We start from the raw sequence: 17,618 nt of genomic DNA, 5'->3' as shown, positions 1-17,618 counted from the left end.
CCGGGGGATGTCACCTGCGCTGGGGACAGCGGACCCCCGGCGGCTTTAATTGCCTTTGTTTTAATTAAAGCCCGGGCTGCGCGTGGGAGAGGACAGCCCTTTGTCCCTGCAGCTGTTCCCAAACCCCCTCCCCGCGGGGTCACGCGCGGCCCGGATTTAATGTCGCTCCCCGGGGCCCGGGAATAGCAGCAGGGACACGGCCCCGGGAACGGGGGTGGGAACGGGCTTAGAAACGCGCTCTGGGGGCAAACCCGGGGCGGCTGAGTGGGACCGGTGGGATGCTCCTCCAGCGCCGCAGGAGCCCGACTGCGCCTTAGAAACGCTGCCGGGAAAGCAAATTGCCCCAAAATGAGCGTGTCGGGCCCCAGAAGGGCAGCGGGGCCCCGCGGGGCCGTGCCCGGGGCACTGGGCGGGTTTCGGCTCCCGGGGCGGTGCCAGGCGGTGCCAGGCGGGCACGGGGAAGTGTTGCGGTCCGGTGGAGACAAAGAGCGGAGGGACACGGAAATTCCCTCTGGAGAAGGCGTGGAAAGGTCCCGAGCAGGGCAGGGGGGGTTCCTGCAGCTGAGAACCAGGTTCCCCAGCAAGAAGCGATTTTTTGGCTGAAGCGGGGAATTTTGGGGGTGTTACCAGCTGCAAACCGGCGAGCGGGGACTCCGTGACACCGCAGCCCCCCGAGCAGCCTCCCCACCAGCCCCAAGCCAAACCCTCTGCCCAAAACCAGGCTCCAAACGGGAATTTCACGCCGGGAGCAGAGGAGGGAAGGACGAGAGATGGGGAAGCGCTGCCCCCTCAGTGTCCGTGAAGCTTTATTGGCCAAACCCGAGCTTTGGGTGCTTTTCCAGCGCAGGGAACGCACCTTCCCCTGGCTGCGGGGAACGCACATTGCCCTGGGCTGCGGGAAATGCACCTTTCCCTGGGCTGCGGGAAATGCACACTCCCCTGCAGGACCCCGCCCGGGGGCTCAGGGCAGCACGTTCCACCACTTGAAGGCGAAGGGCTTGCGGCGCACGTTGGTGCCGCAGTGCACGTCCCCCGACAGCGCGTGGTAGGAGAAGAAGTCGTCGATGAAGGTGCAGGAGAGGCCGAGCGGCTCCAGCAGCTCCCGCACGCGCTGCTCCAGGCAGCAGCGCCCGCCCACCACGGGCCCGAAGGGCTTGGGGATGCCCAGGTGCCGGCCCAGCACCAGCATGTTCACCTGCGGCAGGCGGGCGTTCGGCACCGAGCGGCGCGGGGACAGCCCGGGACAGCCCGGGGACATCCCAGCCTGGGGACAGCCCGGGACAGCCCGGGACAGCCCAGCCTGGGGACAGCCCGGGACAGCCCGGGACAGCCCGGGGACAGCCCAGCCCGGGACAGCCCAGCCCGGGACAGCCCGGGGACATCCCAGCCCGGGACAGCCCGGGACAGCCCAGCCCGGGACAGCCCTGGGACATCCCAGCCTGGGGACAGCCCGGGGACATCCCAGCCTGGGGACAGCCCGGGACAGCCCAGCCCAGGACAGCCCGGGACAGCCCAGCATGTTCACCTGCGGCAGGCGGGCGTTCGGCACCGAGCGGCGCGGGGGCCGCGGTCGGGGCAGGGCTGTGGGGTCGGGGTCTCACCATGTCCGGGAACAGCGCGTCGGCGCGGGAGTTGGTCAGGATGAAGAGCTGCGGGATGTCCACGATGTCCTGCTCGCCCAGCCCCAGCTCCTGCTTCAGCAGGTCGCGGTTCCAGTCGATGCAGCGCTGCGGGAAGGAGCTGGAGCTGCGATCCCGGCCCTCCGAATCCCGCCCACGGGTCTGAATGATCCTCCCTGGATCTCACCCCGTGCCCGCTCCGGCCACTCCCCAGGACCCCCAGAGCCCATCCCCGCCCCCAGGGATCCCCCTGGGCTGGAGGGGTGGGAATCCCGCGGATCAGGGATCCCCACGCACCTGCGCGTGCCGGTTGTCACTGCGCAGGGACTCGTCTGCCAGGATCTCATCGATGCTTCTCCTCTCAGCGCCCTTCAGCCCTGGGACATGAGGGACAGTGAGGGACAGCGAGGGACAGTGTGGGACAGCGAGGGACAGCGAGGGACAGCCGGGTGGACACTGGGATGGACACCGGGGATGGACAGCGGGAAGGGACACTGGGAAGGGACAGCAGGAATGCCGCCCCCAGGGGTGTCCCCAGCCCCCCTCACCAATGAACTGCGTGGCCTCTCCGTGGCCCTGCTGCTGCTTCTCCTTGAAGAGTTTGTAGCAGGCGTTGGGACTGGCCAGGAGCAGCCGGAATCCCTGCGGGACAGAGCCCGGGGGTCACCCCTGGCTGCGGGGGGATAAAACACCCCAGAGTCCGGCTGGGAGGCACCAAGACATTCCAAACCCAGCCCTGGGGCCATGGGATGCCCATGGAGATCCCAAACCCAGCCCTGGGGCCGTGGGATGCCCATGGAGATCCCAAACCCGGCCCTGGGGCCGTGGGATGCCCATGGAGATCCCAAACCCGGCCCTGGGGCCGTGGGATGCCCATGGAGATCCCAAACCCGGCCCTGGGGCCGTGGGATGCCCATGGAGATCCCAAACCCGGCCCTGGGGCCATGGGATGCCCATGGAGATCCCAAACCCGGCCCTGGGGCCGTGGGATGCCCATGGAGATCCCAAACCCGGCCCTGGGGCCGTGGGATGCCCATGGAGATCCCAAACCCGGCCCTGGGGCCGCCCCAGAGGGGCTCCATCCCCCGGAGCCCCCGGGAGCACAAACAGCTGGAAAAGGGGATTTTGGGGTGTTGCCAAGAGCCCTGGGCAGGCTCTGGGGTCGGCACCTTCCTGTCGAGGGCAGGGACGAAGGTGAGGAACTCGTCCACGTGGCCCACGCTGAGCCACTCGGAGTAAACCTCGAGCGGCGCCTGCACCTTCTGCGCGAAGAGGAAATCCCGCACGGCGCGGCACATCCTGCGGCCCGACCCCCTGCGGGGACAGCGACAGCCACGGGGTGGGGACGGGGACAGCGACAGCGTGGGGACGGGGACAGCGACAGCGACAGCGTGGGGACGGGGACGGCGACAGCGTGGGGATGGGGACAGCGACAGCGACAGCGTGGGGACGGGGACAGCGACGGGGACAGCGTGGGGATGGGATGAGACGGGGATGGAAATGGGGAAAGGGACACGGAGGGGACAGGGAGGGGAATAGGGACAGGGAAAGGGACGGGGGATGGAGATGGGACAGGGATGGGGACAGGGATGGGACAGAGATGGGAATGGGGAGAGGGACAGGAATAGGGACAGGGATGGGACACGGAGGGACAAGGATGGGATGGGACAGGGACGGGGACAGGGATGTAGATGGGGACAGGCTGGTGGGCACAGCTGCCAGGCACAGAAACTGTTCCCTGGCACAGAAACCCGCTCTCCTCCCCCAAAATTCACTCCCCTCAAAATTCACACCCTTCCCAAAATTCAGCCCCAAACAGCACCAAAAATCTCGTTTTTCTCCTAGGAACAGGCTGGAAATGGCCCGAGGTACATTACAGATATCCACATATTTAAATACATATAACCACATAAATGATAGATTGTTCTACTTTAATATAGATTTATCTGCCTAACAGCCCAATTATGTATCATTATGTCTGTTCTACATTAATATATCCCTGTGTTGTATAGAAGTGCATTCATATATGCACGTTGTATAAATATATATTGCTAAATCCCTGTATTATATTAATATATCAATATAAATATTCATTACTAGTCCCTATATTATATAAATATATCAACATATCTCCCTATATTTTAGATAAATACATTGATATATCCCTATAGTGCCTTAATATATACATGTTATATAAATATATATTGCTAGATCCCTATCTTATATAAATATATTGTATAAATATATATTACTAGATTCTTATATTATATAAATATATAAATGCATCTACTTGTATTTTGGATAAATACATCCCTGTTTATATATAAAGTGTATTAATATATACAGGTTATATAAATATATAATACTAAATCCCTATCCTATATAAATCTATATTACTAGATCCCTATATTATATAAAAATATAAATGTATCTCCTTGTATTTTGGATAACTCCATGGATATATCCCTATTTATATATAAAGTGCATTAATATATACATGTTATTTAAATATATAATACTAAATCCCTACTCTATATAAATTTATATTACTAGATCCCTATATTGCATAAATGTATGAAGGTTTCTCCCCGTATTTTGGATAATTCCATCGATTTATCCCCATATTTCTCCCAAGGACATCCCAGGCCTGGTCTGTCTGTAGGGATTGGATCGTTCCGTGCCCTGTTCTGCTTTGGGCTGAGCTCTTCCCATCCCCGCGATTCCCAAATCCCAAATTTTCTCAGCCAGACCCGCCTGGGGAAGACGTTAATTAATTCCCGGTAATGAGGGATACTGACGGCCCCAGTGGGGCTGGGAAATCCCATTTCCCCGGCTCTGGAAGCAGCGCGAGCCCCCGGCTGGGACCCGTCGGGTTTTGGGCTCAGAGCGGGCGGGATCGGGTGCGGGACTTGTTTTCCCAGGAAAATCGCTCCTTTGTGGAGCTTTGTTCCCGCGGGGCTCCAAGCACCGCCTGCCCTGGGCACAACAATCCCCCGTTATTCGGGATTTCACCCTTTCCTGGATTCCCCTAAAAGGACAAATCCAAGCGCGGGATTGGGCAAAGAAGGAGGGGGGGGAAAAATCCGGGAAACGGGAGCGGCTGCCGGGATTTGTGCGGGTCGGAGGAGCAGCCGGGGGGTCGCCGGTAAAATTGGGGTTTGGTGGGGTCGGCCCCGGGAGTTTTTAACCCGAGAGGTTTCCGAGGGGGCTGGGGGCTCACCAGGGCAGGGGGCTGCCGATGAGGATGCGCCCCAGCGGGTACTCCTTGCCCCGCACCGTCACCGGCGGGCTCACCTCCAGGTTCCCGAAGGAGTCCAGGCTGCTCACGCTCATCCCGGGGGGCTCCCGGGTCACGTAGCCAAAATCCGGGCCCTGGAAAAGGGGGAGAGATGGCAAGGAGCTCCCGTGCGGGGATTTTCGTGGGGGGAAAGGGGGATTTCAGTGCAAGGACACACCAGGATCTTCTTAAAAGCGAAATCCTTCAGGCCTCTGTTCCTGGGAGAGTCGAAGACCACGGGGAAGGTTTTGTGCGGAGCTTCCACGTAGCCGAACTCCAGCTCATCCTGCGGGAAGGAGAGGAGGAGGAGGAGGAGGAGGAAGGCGCTGGAGGGTGATAGGAATCTCCACCAGGGATGTGGGGAGGGTGGGGCAGGAAATGGGGCGAGCCTGGCAAAGCCCAGCCTAAACCACCGGGGAGGCTCCTGCCGAGCCCCAAGGGGTGGCACAACAGCCACGGTGTCCCCCTGGGGTCCCCCCGGCACTGAGACCCTCCTGCCCCGCCCCACGGGGTGACACCACAGCCACGGTGTCCCCCTGGGGTTCCCCTGGCACTGGGACCCTCCTGCCCGGCCCCAAGTGTCCCCCTGGGGTTCCCCTGGCACTGGGACCCTCCCGCCCGGCCCCACGGGGTGACACCACAGCCACGGTGTCCCCCTGGGGTTCCCCTGGCACTGGGATCCTCCTGCCCGGCCCCACGGGGTCCCTGTCCCGGTGCCCCCCCGTGTCCCTGCTGCCAGCCCGGGCTCCCCGGGCATTGTCCCCATCCGTGCCACCCCTCCCTGCGCCTCAGTCCCCGTCCCCTGCTCCATCCCCCGGAACTCCGGGCGCTGCCCAGGCCGAGGGTGACGCTCCTGTGCCCGGGGGCGCCGACCTGGATCCAGCGGTCGCTGCGCGTGTCCTGCTCCGAGCACACGGTCAGTTTGCAGCCGGCTTTGCTCAGCAGCAGCCGCAGCCCCGCCAGGAAAGCCTCGTTGGAATCCGAGCCCTGCTTGATGCTGGGGGGACACGGGGGGACCGGGGCTGCGAGGGGGATCACGGGGAGACCCCAAAAACCCGAGCCCGCAGCTCGCTCCTCATTCCTGAGCACCCTGGGCAAGGTTTGGTGTGGGATCGGAGCTGGAGAGGGAACTGCAGCTTTTTTGGGATCAGACGTGGAGAGGGAACTGCAGCTTTTGTGGGATCGGACCTGGAGAGAGAACTGCAGCTTTTGTGGGATCGGACCTGGAGAGAGAGCTGCAGCTTTTGTGGGATTGGATCCAGAGAGGGAACTGCAGCTTTTGTGGGATCGGACCTGGAGAGAGAACTGCAGCCTTTGTGGGATTGGATCCAGAGAGGGAACTGCAGCCTTTCTCCTTGTGATTTAAACACCCTAGACAACATTTCTGCATGAATTGGACTTGGAGAAGGCCCTCCAGCGTTTTTCCTTGGAATCTAAATGCCCTGGGCAGCATTCCTGAATGGGATTGAACCTGGCGAGGGAGCTCCAGCCCTTGTGGGAATTGCAGCCTTTCTCCTCGGGATTTAACTGCCCTGGGCAACATTCCTGCATGGGAATTGACCTGGAGAGGGAACTGCAGCCTTTCTCCTCGGCATGGAAATGAGTCCCACAGCGCAGGCTGGCTCCCTTCCCAAGCCCTCCCAGTCGGGAATGCCTAAGCCCGGCTGCCCCACGGCCCCACAGAGCCAGGAGGGGTCGGGAACTCCTCCCCGGAGAGTCCCCCGGGCAGGACACGGCGGGGACACCCCTCCTACCTGCAGACAAACACCTCCAGCGGCTGCTGCGTGTTGGGCGTCATGATCCAGGGCGCCACGCGGAACACCACGGTGTCCGTGAAGATCGGCGTGCCCGGCGCGTCCTGGTGGAGCCAAAACGGAGTTTGGGATCTCCACCGCGGGGGGATTGTTGGGCGGGCCCGACCCCCCGTACCTTATGGGGCACCTCCAGCAGGCTGGCGCTGAAGGACACGAGGCCGCTGAAGCCCCTGTCGGGGAACGCCAGCCCCTCCACGTAGAAGGTGCTGTCCCCATGGCCAGCGTGCTCCAGCACGTAGGAGAGCTTGTCCGGCCCCAGCACGGGCTTGTAGAGCGGGGGGACATCAGCACCTGGAGAACCGCGGGTTCCCACCCCGGAATCACCACCTGGAGAATCCCGGGCTCCCATCCCAGATTCCCACCCTGAACTCAGCAGCCTGGAGAACCCCGGGTTCCCACCCGAGTCCAGCAGCCTGGAGAACCCCGAATTCCCACCCTAAACTCAGCAGCCTGGAGAACCCCGGATTCCCACCCCGAGTTCAGGGGCCTGGAGAACCCCGGGTTCCCACCGCCTGCCCACAGGGGACACAGCAGCAGCAGGAGGAGCTGGCTGGAGCCCAGGGGTGGCAGAGGAGCCGCCTCCTCCTCCTCTTCCTCCTGCTCCTCCCTGGGGAACACAGAGGGCTCCGTCCCCTCGGGTCCAGCCCTTCCAAGGTGCGCGGCTCCGGCTGAGGATCTAATGACACCCTCGGCTCCCCGGACCTGATTTTCGGCGCGGAGCTGCCGGGGATCCAACGGGATGGGCTTGGCTGCTTGGATCCCTGCCCGAGCCAAAACAGCGCCGGCAGCCACGTGGGAATCCCAAAATTCCAGCAGCCTCGTTGGGAAAAGCCTCTTGGGAGCCTTCTCCCCCTTGATTTCCCCATACAGCCCCGCAAGAGCTTTGGGGGTGAAGCGGGTGATTACAGCAAATAGGGGCGCCCCGATGAACCAGAGCTGGGGGCTGGGGGCACACAGGGGCTCTGGGGACAGAGGCACTCACGGACGGCCTGGAAAACCCGCACTTTGTCGGCGTCGCTCTCGGGGACGTGCAGCACCACCGGGTACTCGGCGAACACGGCGCTGGGTCCCTGCGTCCGCAGCAGCATCAGCGACATGTCCTGGAGGTCTGCGGGACACGGGCACGCGGAGGGAGGGGGTGGCAGCGGGGAAGCCCCCGGGGAGCCCCGCGGGGTCGCACCCACCTGCCGGGGTCCGTATGTCGGGCTGGCCGCTGTCCGTGCCCCCCGCGCCGGGGCTGTCCCGGTCGCAGTTCACCAGCAGCACGGCCCCCTGCCCGGCCGGGCCCCACGCCCAGCTGGCCTGCGGGGGAAGCACCGACACGGACAGGAGCAGGGCTGCCCCCATCCCCGCACTCGGAGGAGAATCCAACCACGCCACGAGGGGACACCAGCGCTGCTCCAAACCACCCCCATTCCCAATGGCAGCTCCAAACCATCCCAATCCCAATGGCCCCTCCAAACCACTCCAATCCCAACGGCAGCTCCAAATCACCCTCATTCCCAGCCTTGCTCCAAACCATCCCATTCCCAACGGCAGCTCTCATCAGGGCCTGCACAGGCTGCTCTGAGATTTTATCTCCCAATGAGGCTGGAAGTGCCTCCAGCCTCGCCTGGACAAGCCGCAGCGTTTCTGGAAGCTCAGCCCATCTCGATAACCAATTTACTGCCAATCAGGCTGTGGTTAATTAGCCCGGCTGGGCTGTGGTTAATTAGCCTGGCCTAAGAGCCTTGGCACACGCAGATGTGTGGCCAAAGGGGGAAATCCCCTGCGGTCTGCACAGCTCAGCCAGCAGCACCTTTGGGGCTGAGAGAAAGGAAAAGGAAAAAAAAGGAAAAGGAAAAGAAGGAAAAGGAATAAGGAAAAAGAAAGAAGAAGGGATGGAAGAAGAGAAGAAAAGGCTGAGAGTTTTCTCCTACAGGATCCTCAGGGCCTGGCTGGAGCCGCAGGAGATTTTGGCGTGGAATAGGAAAATAAATCCTTTTCCTGCTCGATGAGTAGGCTGAGGATGTCCTGGGCTGCTCGCCCTCAGGCAGACACCGCCCAGGTCCCTGTCCCTCCCGGAGATTTTCCAGGAAGGGGCCGGGGTGGGGCCGCCCTCCCGCGCCCCTCCTCACCTTGTCCTTGCCCTTGCTCCTGACGCGGCCGCTCCTGCTGCAGTCCACGTCCAGGGACACCTCTGGGACAGCGAGAGGGGAGGGAGGGGCGAGCCCTGGGTGCCAGTCTGGGCTCGTCCTTGGACCCCACACCAGCCCCATCCCCTCCCCCCAGAGCTGCTCCAGGGCCAGCGATTCCAACAAAGAGGAGAAGAAAATCCCCCCAGCGCCTCGCCATGACTTTCCCTCTTTGGTCTCCAGCTGTCTCCTCTCTTTTTGGTTCCCCCCAGCAGTGACATCTCCACTTCATGGCCAATTTTACCTTTCCATAGCATTTTTTGTGTTTTCATGGCAGACTTTGTTTTCACGGCTTTTTTTTATGTTTTCATGGCAGATTTTATGTTTTCACCAATTTCCTATGGACTGCCCTGTCCTACACGAAGCCAAAACACGCTGATGGAGGCACAAAAACTTTTCATCGTGGTTGAGCAAACACCCAAATAATTCCTAGGAAATCTGAGAAGGATTTCCACTCACAGAGTTCTTGTCTCAAATTTCTGCTGCAGAGATTTACCACTGACCTCATCCAAACCCCTCCTCAATCCTAACCCAAAAACTCCTCGGGATGGGATACACAAGGTGTGGAAAACACAGGGATGGAGGCAGAGATTGTTCTCCTTGGGGCAGAGAGGATGGAGTGGAAAAGCTGGGAGGGAAACTCGAAATCTAACCAAGAGAAGAACATTTGGAAGGCAAAAACCCCTGTGGCCAGTGGTGGACGTGGGAAACCTTCAGCCTCTCCAGGGCAGTTTTGGGAGGTGTGGACACAGCTCGAGGATGCAGGTCTGACTGTCATGTGAGCGCTTCAGAAAATCCCAAATTTAGGGGTAATTAATCCATCCAAGTGGAGGCTTTGCACCCAGACTGGCTGTCTAGACTCCCTTTGTAGTCAGCAGGGGAGAGCAGGCGTGTGGAGGGAGTGATTCACCTCGGCCGAGCTCCTGAAACAGGTCAGGCACCGCTCCGGTGCCTTCCCCGCGCCCCTCGCTGACGCCGCCGGGCGAGATCCCCCGTGGATCCTCCGCTCCCGGAGGAACCTCCCGGGCAGCCCAGGGGATGCTCTGGGTGGGGACCCGGCCCGGCCATATAAGGCAGCGTTTAATTAATCACGTTTTAATTATTTCCCTCTGGCTCGTCAGCATCGTGAACACCCAAACCTCTATGGCCTGTAGCCCCCGAGGATTCCAGCCTGGTGGATCCAGGCAGGTCCCAAGAGAGCAGGAATTCCTGGGGGCAGGAATGGAGCAGGAATTCCTGGAGGCAGGAATGGAGCAGGAATTCCTGGAGCCTCGGTGGGCACCTACCGACACAGGTGAGGTACAGCCAGGCCACCGCCAGCTCGAGGCCCCCGCGGTCGTAGTAGGAGATCCTCACCTGCAGAGACACCCCCACACCGTGACCCACACCGTGACCCACACCGTGACCCACACCCCATGGGCTGGGTGGATCTCCATCCCCACACCCCACGGGCTGGGTGGATCTCCATCCCCACACCCCACGGGCTGCAGGGATCCCGCTCTGCATTCCCAGGACCCCGGAAGGAGCAGGGACGGGCACACCAGGATCGCTGCTCCAGCCCCTGCCCGCCCACCCAGCCGGGCGCCGGCAGCTCCATCCCAGCCGCTCTCCATGAATCACAGTTCGTTGGAACCCTCTGTGCCAACTCCGGCACAAAATCAGGCAGGAAGAAGCCAAACTCGGGAGATTTTTTGCTGAATTTTGCAACGGCCGTGATGTCATCATTAGGGCACCAAGTGGGACCTTCTCCTTCTGGGTTTCATTTCTCTTTGGTGCCAATTACAAAACTCTTCTCAGCCACCCTGGTTACTCAGGGTGCATTACTCAGAAATCCTCGAGTTTCCCAGGAAATTTCGCTTGTTTCCCCCAGTTTGGGCACTTGAGCAGCGCCTGACCTGGTTGTCATCGACGGTCCTGCTGGTGACATCAACGGTCACCACCACCTCGATGTCGGGGTCCAGGGGCCACCGGGAGTCGGGGCTGGGTTTGGTGTTGGGGCTGTGGATGACGTGCACTGTCACCGCCGGCGTGGCGTGCACCTCAAAGGACGCGGCGCCCCTCGGCGTGGACCTGGAACGGAGCAGCCCTGCCTCAGAGACCGCGGCAGCCAAAGCCCGAGCCTGGAACCAGCCTGGGCGGGAAGGGCCCCAGAGCACCTCCGGGGGATGAAACGGTCCCTGGAGCTCCACAGCAAGCCCAGCTCCCACTGCAGCTCACCCCACGCCCAACCCCAAATCCCCAGAACTGCAGCGCCCCGTGACAAAGCCCCAGCTGCGGAAGGAAGTGATTTCCACGCCAGCCACGCGTGGAGCTGGGTGTCGTGGGAGCATCCCGTGATCGCAGGGATGCCGGGGCTGGAGCACAGCCTGGGTCCGGGCACGCACGCCCGGCTCCTGACATCCCGAGCAGCCTTTGAAGTGCTGCTCCCTGCTCATTACAGCTCCGACCTGCTCCCGGCTGCGTCCCAGGGGGAGCCAGGTGGGAATGTCGGCAGCCAGAACATAAAAACCCAGCATCAAACCCTGCCGCGGCAGGAATTCATCCCTGGTGTTGCTCTTGGCGCGGTGTCCCCGCTGCCTGCAGCAGCTTCTGGGGAGATTGAGGCAGGAGATTCCCTGGGCTCGGCATCCCCACCCCGAGCACCCCGCAAAGCCCTGGATGCTGGGAACACCGGGATTCCAGACCCCGGATTTGGGATCCCAGTGTCTCCAGATTTGGGATCCCTGTGTCCCCAGTTCCCAGATTCGGGATCCCAGTGTCCCCAGTTCCCAGATTCGGGATCCCAGTGTCCCCAGATTGAGATCCCAGTGTCTCCAGATTCGGGATCCCAGTGTCCCCAGTTCCCAGATTCGGGATCCCAGTATCCCCAGATCCCAGACTGAGATCCCAATGTCTCCAGATTTGGGATCCCAGTGTCTCCAGTTCCCAGATTTGGGATCCCAGTGTCTCCAGTTCCCAGATTTGGGATCCCAGTGTCCCCAGTTCCCAGATTTGGGATCCCAGCCCTCAGATTTGGGGCTCTTTGCCATGGGTTTGTGGCGCTCCCACCCAGCTCCACGTTCTGCCCCATACAGCCCAAAATTGGTGCATCCATCACCAAATTACCCCCAGCCGGTTCTCCCCAGGAATAAACTGATCCCATTTTTAGCTGGAAGAGCTTCTACCATCTGCTAGTTGGGACCACAGCTCAAATTTTTTACCAAGAAGCCGAATTGCCCCGTCTGGGGGGTTTAAATAGCACCGAGACAGCAAAAAAACTGCAGCTCATGGATTTTCTACATTCCCGTCTGAATGAGGGAAAACGAGGCAGGTCTAGGGCAGCCAAAGCTCTGGGAGGGGTCGATGGCACATCCTGGCCCAGCTCCAGAGCCCCATCCCAATAATTGCGATGCCGACCGGCCCGGCCTGCGCCCTCTGTCATTATAAATGTGATTTATTAAATAATGACACTGTGACAGCAGGGCAGGGACAGCTGCCTATCTGCCCAGTAAAGCCACCCCATATTTAATTCTGGAAAAATCCCTTTTCCTGACGCTGCCCGTGCACGGCTGCCGCTGGATTTTTTCTGCCTGAGCCACACATTTTATTCCTCCTCCCGTTTTAGCTCCGAGTTGCTCGTCTTGAATTGTTCTTGTCCAATGTTTTTAGAGCCAGAAATAGACCCGGGCTTAGCCAGGGTGTGCTCAGGCTTTGATTCCAAAGCGTCCTGGTCTGGATCTGTTGTGACACCTCGAGCCAACATCTCGCCTTTGGATGAGCTCCCCGTGGAACATCATCCCCAGAAATGAGCTCCCTGTGGGATATTGTCCCCCAAAACAGAATTTGGGGGTGAGGTCCCCATGGGACATCATCCTCCAAAACACACAAGTGGGACATCATCCCCCAAAACAGACCTTGGGGTGAGTTCCCTGCAGGACATCATCCCCTAAACCAGATTTTGGGGTGAGTTCCCTGTGGGACATCATCCCCCAAAACAGACTTTGGGGTGAGTTCCCCATGGGCATCATCCCCTCAAGCACACCCAGAGGGACCTGCCCCTCCAAACTTGGGTGAACTCCTGATGAGCTCCGAGTCCCTCACCACCCATTTCTCCTCCAAACCCATCCCAAATCCTGGCAGCTCCATGGAAAACACTGGGATGTCCTGATCCTGAGCAAATCCATCCCAAATCCTGGCAGCTCCATGGAAAACACTGGGATGCTCCAATCCTGAGCAAACCCATCCCAAATCCTGGCAGCTCTGTGGAGAACACCGAGATGCTCCAATGCCAGGCAAACCCATCCCAAATCCCAGCAGTTCCATGGAAAACACCGAGATGCTCCAATGCCAGGCAAACCCATCCCAAATCCTGACAGCTCCATGGAACTGGGGACAGAAAGAGGCTGGAACTGGGGGAAAGAGGCTGGGACTGGGGAAAGGCTGTGGGATGGAGGAAACAAAGAGGCTGGGATGGGGAAAGGAGGCTGGGATGGGGAAGGAGAGCTCCCCGTGCCGATGGCAGGCCCTACCGGCGGGTGTCCAGGAGGACCTCGGTGCCCAGCACGCAGACGGCGCGGGCAGCGTGGCTGGGGGACACGGGCACGACGTGTCGCGGGGCCATGGCGAGCCGGGCACGGCAGGGCCAGGAGCTCCGCCGGCTGTGCGGGGAAACCAGCAGGACTGGATTAAAAGGCTCGGGAAGGTAACTAACTCCTCCTTCCCGGGATGACGGGGCTCGGCCAGGGGACCCTGGTTCCACCTCCATCCCGAGATGGAGGTGATAGGGCAGCCCCGGGGCGGCTCCAGGGGGACACGAGGTGACAGCCAGCCCTGCTGGATGCTCCTCTGCGGTGGTTTGGGGTTTATTCCTCTCTTTTTGTTCCTTCCCAGCTCCATCTCAAAGCCCACGGTTCATGCATTAAACATCCCCGCTCCCCCGGCAGCACAGGGCGGTTGTTTGGGGTTATTACAGTGCTGTCATTAGAACCGGGCATTTTCTTTAAAACACCCCAAATTTTCCAGCCGGCCTCTCTCGGCGCGGTGAGTCACAGCCCCGGCTGCAGCAGCTGGGCCATGCCTGAGTGCAGCTGAACAAAAGGAAATGTTTGCTCAGGTCGGTCCTTCCCATCCCAACCATCCCAGGAGGAGGACGGGGCAGGGAGAACTGGTTATGGGGCAGGCAGGGAAGGGGAAAACACCAACAGCCAACAACCAGAGGCCTCCCGAGGAAACCCAAACTCCTCTGCGTCTCGCTGGGACCTCAGGGGTCAGGGGAGGGAAAGAACCCTCTGCTGGAAGGCGTCGGTCCCGCAGATCTCCATCGATCTCGGGGCTGTCCCATCCCAGGGGATCCCTGCCCGCCGGGGGAAACCCGCGGGAGTGGGAGGGAGTCCCTGCCTGCAGAGCAGCTCCGGAGTGTCCCTGTGCCAACAGCTCATCCCAGGGATGGAGAGAGCAGCCCCAGTGTCCCTGTGCCACACAGCCCATCCCAGGGATGGAGGGAGCAGCTCCGGAGTGTCCCTGTGCCAACAGCTCATCCCAGGGACAGAGAGAGCAGCCCCAGTGTCCCTGTGCCAACAGCTCATCCCAGGGATGGAAGGAGCAGCTCCAGAGTGTCCCTGTGCCAACAGCTCATCCCAGGGATGGAGGGAGCAGCTCCAGAGTGTCCCTGTGCCAACAGCTCATCCCAGGAACAGAGAGAGCAGCTCCGGAGTGTCCCTGTGCCACACAGCTCATCCCAGGGATGGAGGGAGCAGCTCCAGAGTGTCCCTGTGCCAACAGCTCATCCCAGAGAATGGGTTAGGATGTGTTTGGGACAGGGAATGGGAAGGAGAGGATGGGAAGGGCCAAACCCCTGTGGGGAGCAGCAGGAAAGGCCCAGGGGAGCTGGGCAGGGCTCAGAGGAACCAGAGCCACCACTGCACCGAGCTGCACGTCCTCAGCTGTGGGAGCAGGGAACTCCCTGTGGGATGGAACTGCTGGGATGAGCCCAGCTGGGATCCAGAAACAGGAAAGGGCTCTGGAAAGGGGAAAGGGCTCCAGGAAAGGGGAAAGGGCTCTGGAAAAGGGGGAAAGGGCTCCAGGAAAGGGGAAAGGGCTCCAGGAAAGGGGAAAGGGCTCCAGGAAAGGGGACAGGGCTCCAGGAAAGGGCTCCCTCCAGTGTAGCTGCAGCAGCCCCCAGCTCCAGGTCTCCTACCCCAGAACAGCTTCAGGAACTCGAGGTGCCCGGAGGAGCAGCCAGAGGCTCCAGCAGGGAACTCTGGTGGCATTTCCCACTCTCCCAGGCCTCACTCCCTGGAGATGTGGATAAAGCCCCTTTTCCACACCCAAACTCCTGCTGGGAATGGCACTGGCTCTCCAGGGAGAGAAGGAGCCCTGACGGATCCCTGAGCTGGAATGGTGGCGTGGCCCCACAGCAGAGCTGCGGGCTGGGCTCCCCACCAGAGGCTGCTGGTTGCACTGGTTTGCACTGGGCAGGGGCTGGGGCCGTGCCCTGAGCCTGCTGGGCTGGTTTGGGGCCGGACAGGAACACCCCTGAGGCCGGGGGAGCGGGATTGGGGTGCCCTGGAATCCGCAGGGAGGGGACACAGCACTGCCGGGAGCACAGGGGAGCTGGGATGGCTGTGCTCCCCAAAATTCAGCGGGATCACATCCCTGGGTACGGAGGGGACACACAGCCCAAATCTTTCAGGGCTGGGACGGCTGTGCTCCCCAAAATCCAGCGGGATCACATCCTTGGGTATGGAGCTGACACAGCATCCAAACCTCACTGTCTTCCTTAGGGTGACATGTCTGTGCTCCCCAAAATCCAGCGGGATCACACCCCTGGGCACGGGGATGAACCTTCCAGGGCTGGGGTGTCTGTGCTCCCCAAAATCCAGCAGGATCGCATCCCTGGGTACAGGGATGAACCTTCCAGGGCTGGGGTGTCTGTGCTCCCCAAAATCCAGCGGGATCACACCCCTGGGCACGGGGATGAACCTTCCAGGGCTGGGGTGTCTGTGCTCCCCAAAATCCAGCGGGATCACACCCCTGGGCACGGGGATGAACCTTCCAGGGCCGGGTGGGTTCTGCAGCTCAGTCCCAGCCCGTTCCGAGCCGCTGCGGATCCCACCCAGCCCCAAACCCCGGAGGTTCTGGGTGGAACCTGCGCTCCCTCCTCTTCCTCCTGCAGCTGCCATCAGCTCCGCCGCGCCGTGCTCAGGGACAGGAGGGCTCGGAGTCACCCGGCCCAGCCGGAGCCGAGCGCTTCTCCCTAATTACAGCTTGTCCCGGGAAAGTGGCACATGACGGACGGGATCCCGCCTGTCCATCACACCCAGGACTGGGGCAGCCTGTTCTGGGGGCTGCCTTTGGCTTTCCCCCGATTCCAGCCTCCGTCCTTCCCCAATTCCAGCCCCTTTTCCCCAATTCCAGCCCGTTCCAAGCCCTCCTCAAACCAGACACGACCCCAGGAGCAGCCGGACCCCGCGGGATCCCTGCGGGGCGTCGCTCCTCGCCCGTCCTGCAGCACCACTCTGCCGAGGAAAGTTTGATAATCTCCCTAAGCCGATAATTACAGCTGGCTAATTACCCCTCATTAATTACCCTGCATGCAGATTGCAGGCAGGAGCCTTTACGAGCCGTGTCAGCCTAATTACCTGCAGCAGGGCGAGACACGGAACCAGTTATCACAGCCCGCCGGGCTCGGCTGGGCTCGGGCTTCTGGAGGCTTCTTTGCGCCTCTTTGGGTTTCTTCACATTTTATTCTGGTTTTCTTTAGGTTTCATTTTGGTTTTCTTTACGGTTCCGTTAAGTTTTCTTTTGGTTTTCTTAAAGTTTCTTTAGGTTTTCTTAAGATTTGCTTTAGGTTTTCTTTTGGTTTCTTTAGCGTTTTTTTAGGTTCTCTTTCAGTTCCTTTTGGTTTTCTCTTGGTTTTCTCCCGGCTGCACCACCCCAGGCAGGCAGCGAGGACTCGCATCCCGCATCCCACCTGGGAGCGATCTCCTGCTCTGCCCCACGGATCCCCCCAGCCCCGGCTGGCCCAGCGCCTCCATCCCGAATTCCCGAATTCCCGAATTCCCGGCAGGAACGGGCACGGCCGGGCACGGGCAGCTGTTGGCACCTCCTGAACGCGAAGGGGCAGCCCCGAGGGCTCCGGGGAACATTCCCCTCCCACCCCCTGGAATTCCGTGCCTGGAGTCGGAACGACCCCCGGACCCCCGAGCGGGCACGCGGGGAGAGCAAATCCCCGAGTTCCAGCTCCGGGAAAGCCCTCGGGAGTGGGGCTGTTCCCAACCCCCGGGCTGGGATCCGCTCCCAGCTCCTGGGAATTCATCGGGAAATCGAGAGACAGATCCAGGAATAAACCGGGATCCCTCCCGATCCCGGCACAGCTCCATGGAAAAACCGAATTCCGGTGGAAATGATCCCAATTCCAGTGGAAATGATCCCTATTAACCCAGATTCCCTGTTTTCCCAGCCTGGATGCTCACCCGGAATATTCCCCACCAGAATCCCGGAACTATTTGGGCTGGAAGGGCTTTAGATCCCATCCCATTCCCCCTCACTCCACGGTGGGATTCCAGGGGGAGGATGATCCCTATAAATCCCAGGAACTCCCATGGCCACGGAGGGAAGCCGGGGCTGGAAAAGGGAAGCCCGAGAGGGATGGAAATAAGGAACATCCACCTGAGCTCTGCTACTGCTCGCTAATTGCTTGTGGCTTCCAGGATCTGGGGCAGCAGTTTGGGCTGGAAAATGAATATTTAGCCGG

At 60.5% G+C, this 17,618-nt stretch overlaps 1 protein-coding gene across 1 annotated transcript; it reads right to left on the bottom strand.

Moving 5' to 3' along the window:
- Nucleotide 1: 1 nt before the first annotated feature.
- LOC130261612 (protein-arginine deiminase type-1-like) lies at nt 2-13,484 on the bottom strand. Its single transcript, XM_056508035.1, has 16 exons — nt 13,393-13,484; nt 10,780-10,954; nt 10,171-10,240; nt 8,828-8,889; nt 7,895-8,012; nt 7,693-7,818; nt 6,826-7,001; nt 6,651-6,754; nt 5,770-5,893; nt 5,075-5,182; nt 4,840-4,991; nt 2,789-2,933; nt 2,168-2,261; nt 1,917-1,996; nt 1,602-1,727; nt 2-1,195 (listed from the first exon to the last, which is right to left on the bottom strand). Exons 1-16 carry the CDS (start codon nt 13,482-13,484, stop codon nt 962-964), a joined length of 1,986 nt encoding a protein of 661 aa, XP_056364010.1. The 3' UTR covers nt 2-961.
- Between the last annotated feature and the right edge of the window lie 4,134 nt (nt 13,485-17,618).

This window comes from Oenanthe melanoleuca, chromosome 21 (assembly GCF_029582105.1).
Source record: "Oenanthe melanoleuca isolate GR-GAL-2019-014 chromosome 21, OMel1.0, whole genome shotgun sequence".
Classification (NCBI taxonomy): Eukaryota; Metazoa; Chordata; class Aves; order Passeriformes; family Muscicapidae; genus Oenanthe; species Oenanthe melanoleuca.
Note: the sequence above shows the minus strand (reverse complement) of the source record. Positions and strands in the feature narration are given on the sequence as shown.

Bases quoted from the DNA above. Each gene is read 5' to 3' on its own strand.
- LOC130261612 (XM_056508035.1), bottom strand. From the start codon at position 13,484: ATGGCCCCGCGACACGTCGTGCCCGTGTCCCCCAGCCACGCTGCCCGC. The intron at 10,241-10,779 runs GTCAGGCGCTGC...GTGTCTCTGCAG, and splicing joins GGACCGTCGATGACAACCAG to GTGAGGATCTCCTACTACGA. The intron at 7,002-7,692 runs GTGAGTGCCTCT...GCGGTTCTCCAG, and splicing joins GCGGGTTTTCCAGGCCGTCC to GTGCTGATGTCCCCCCGCTC.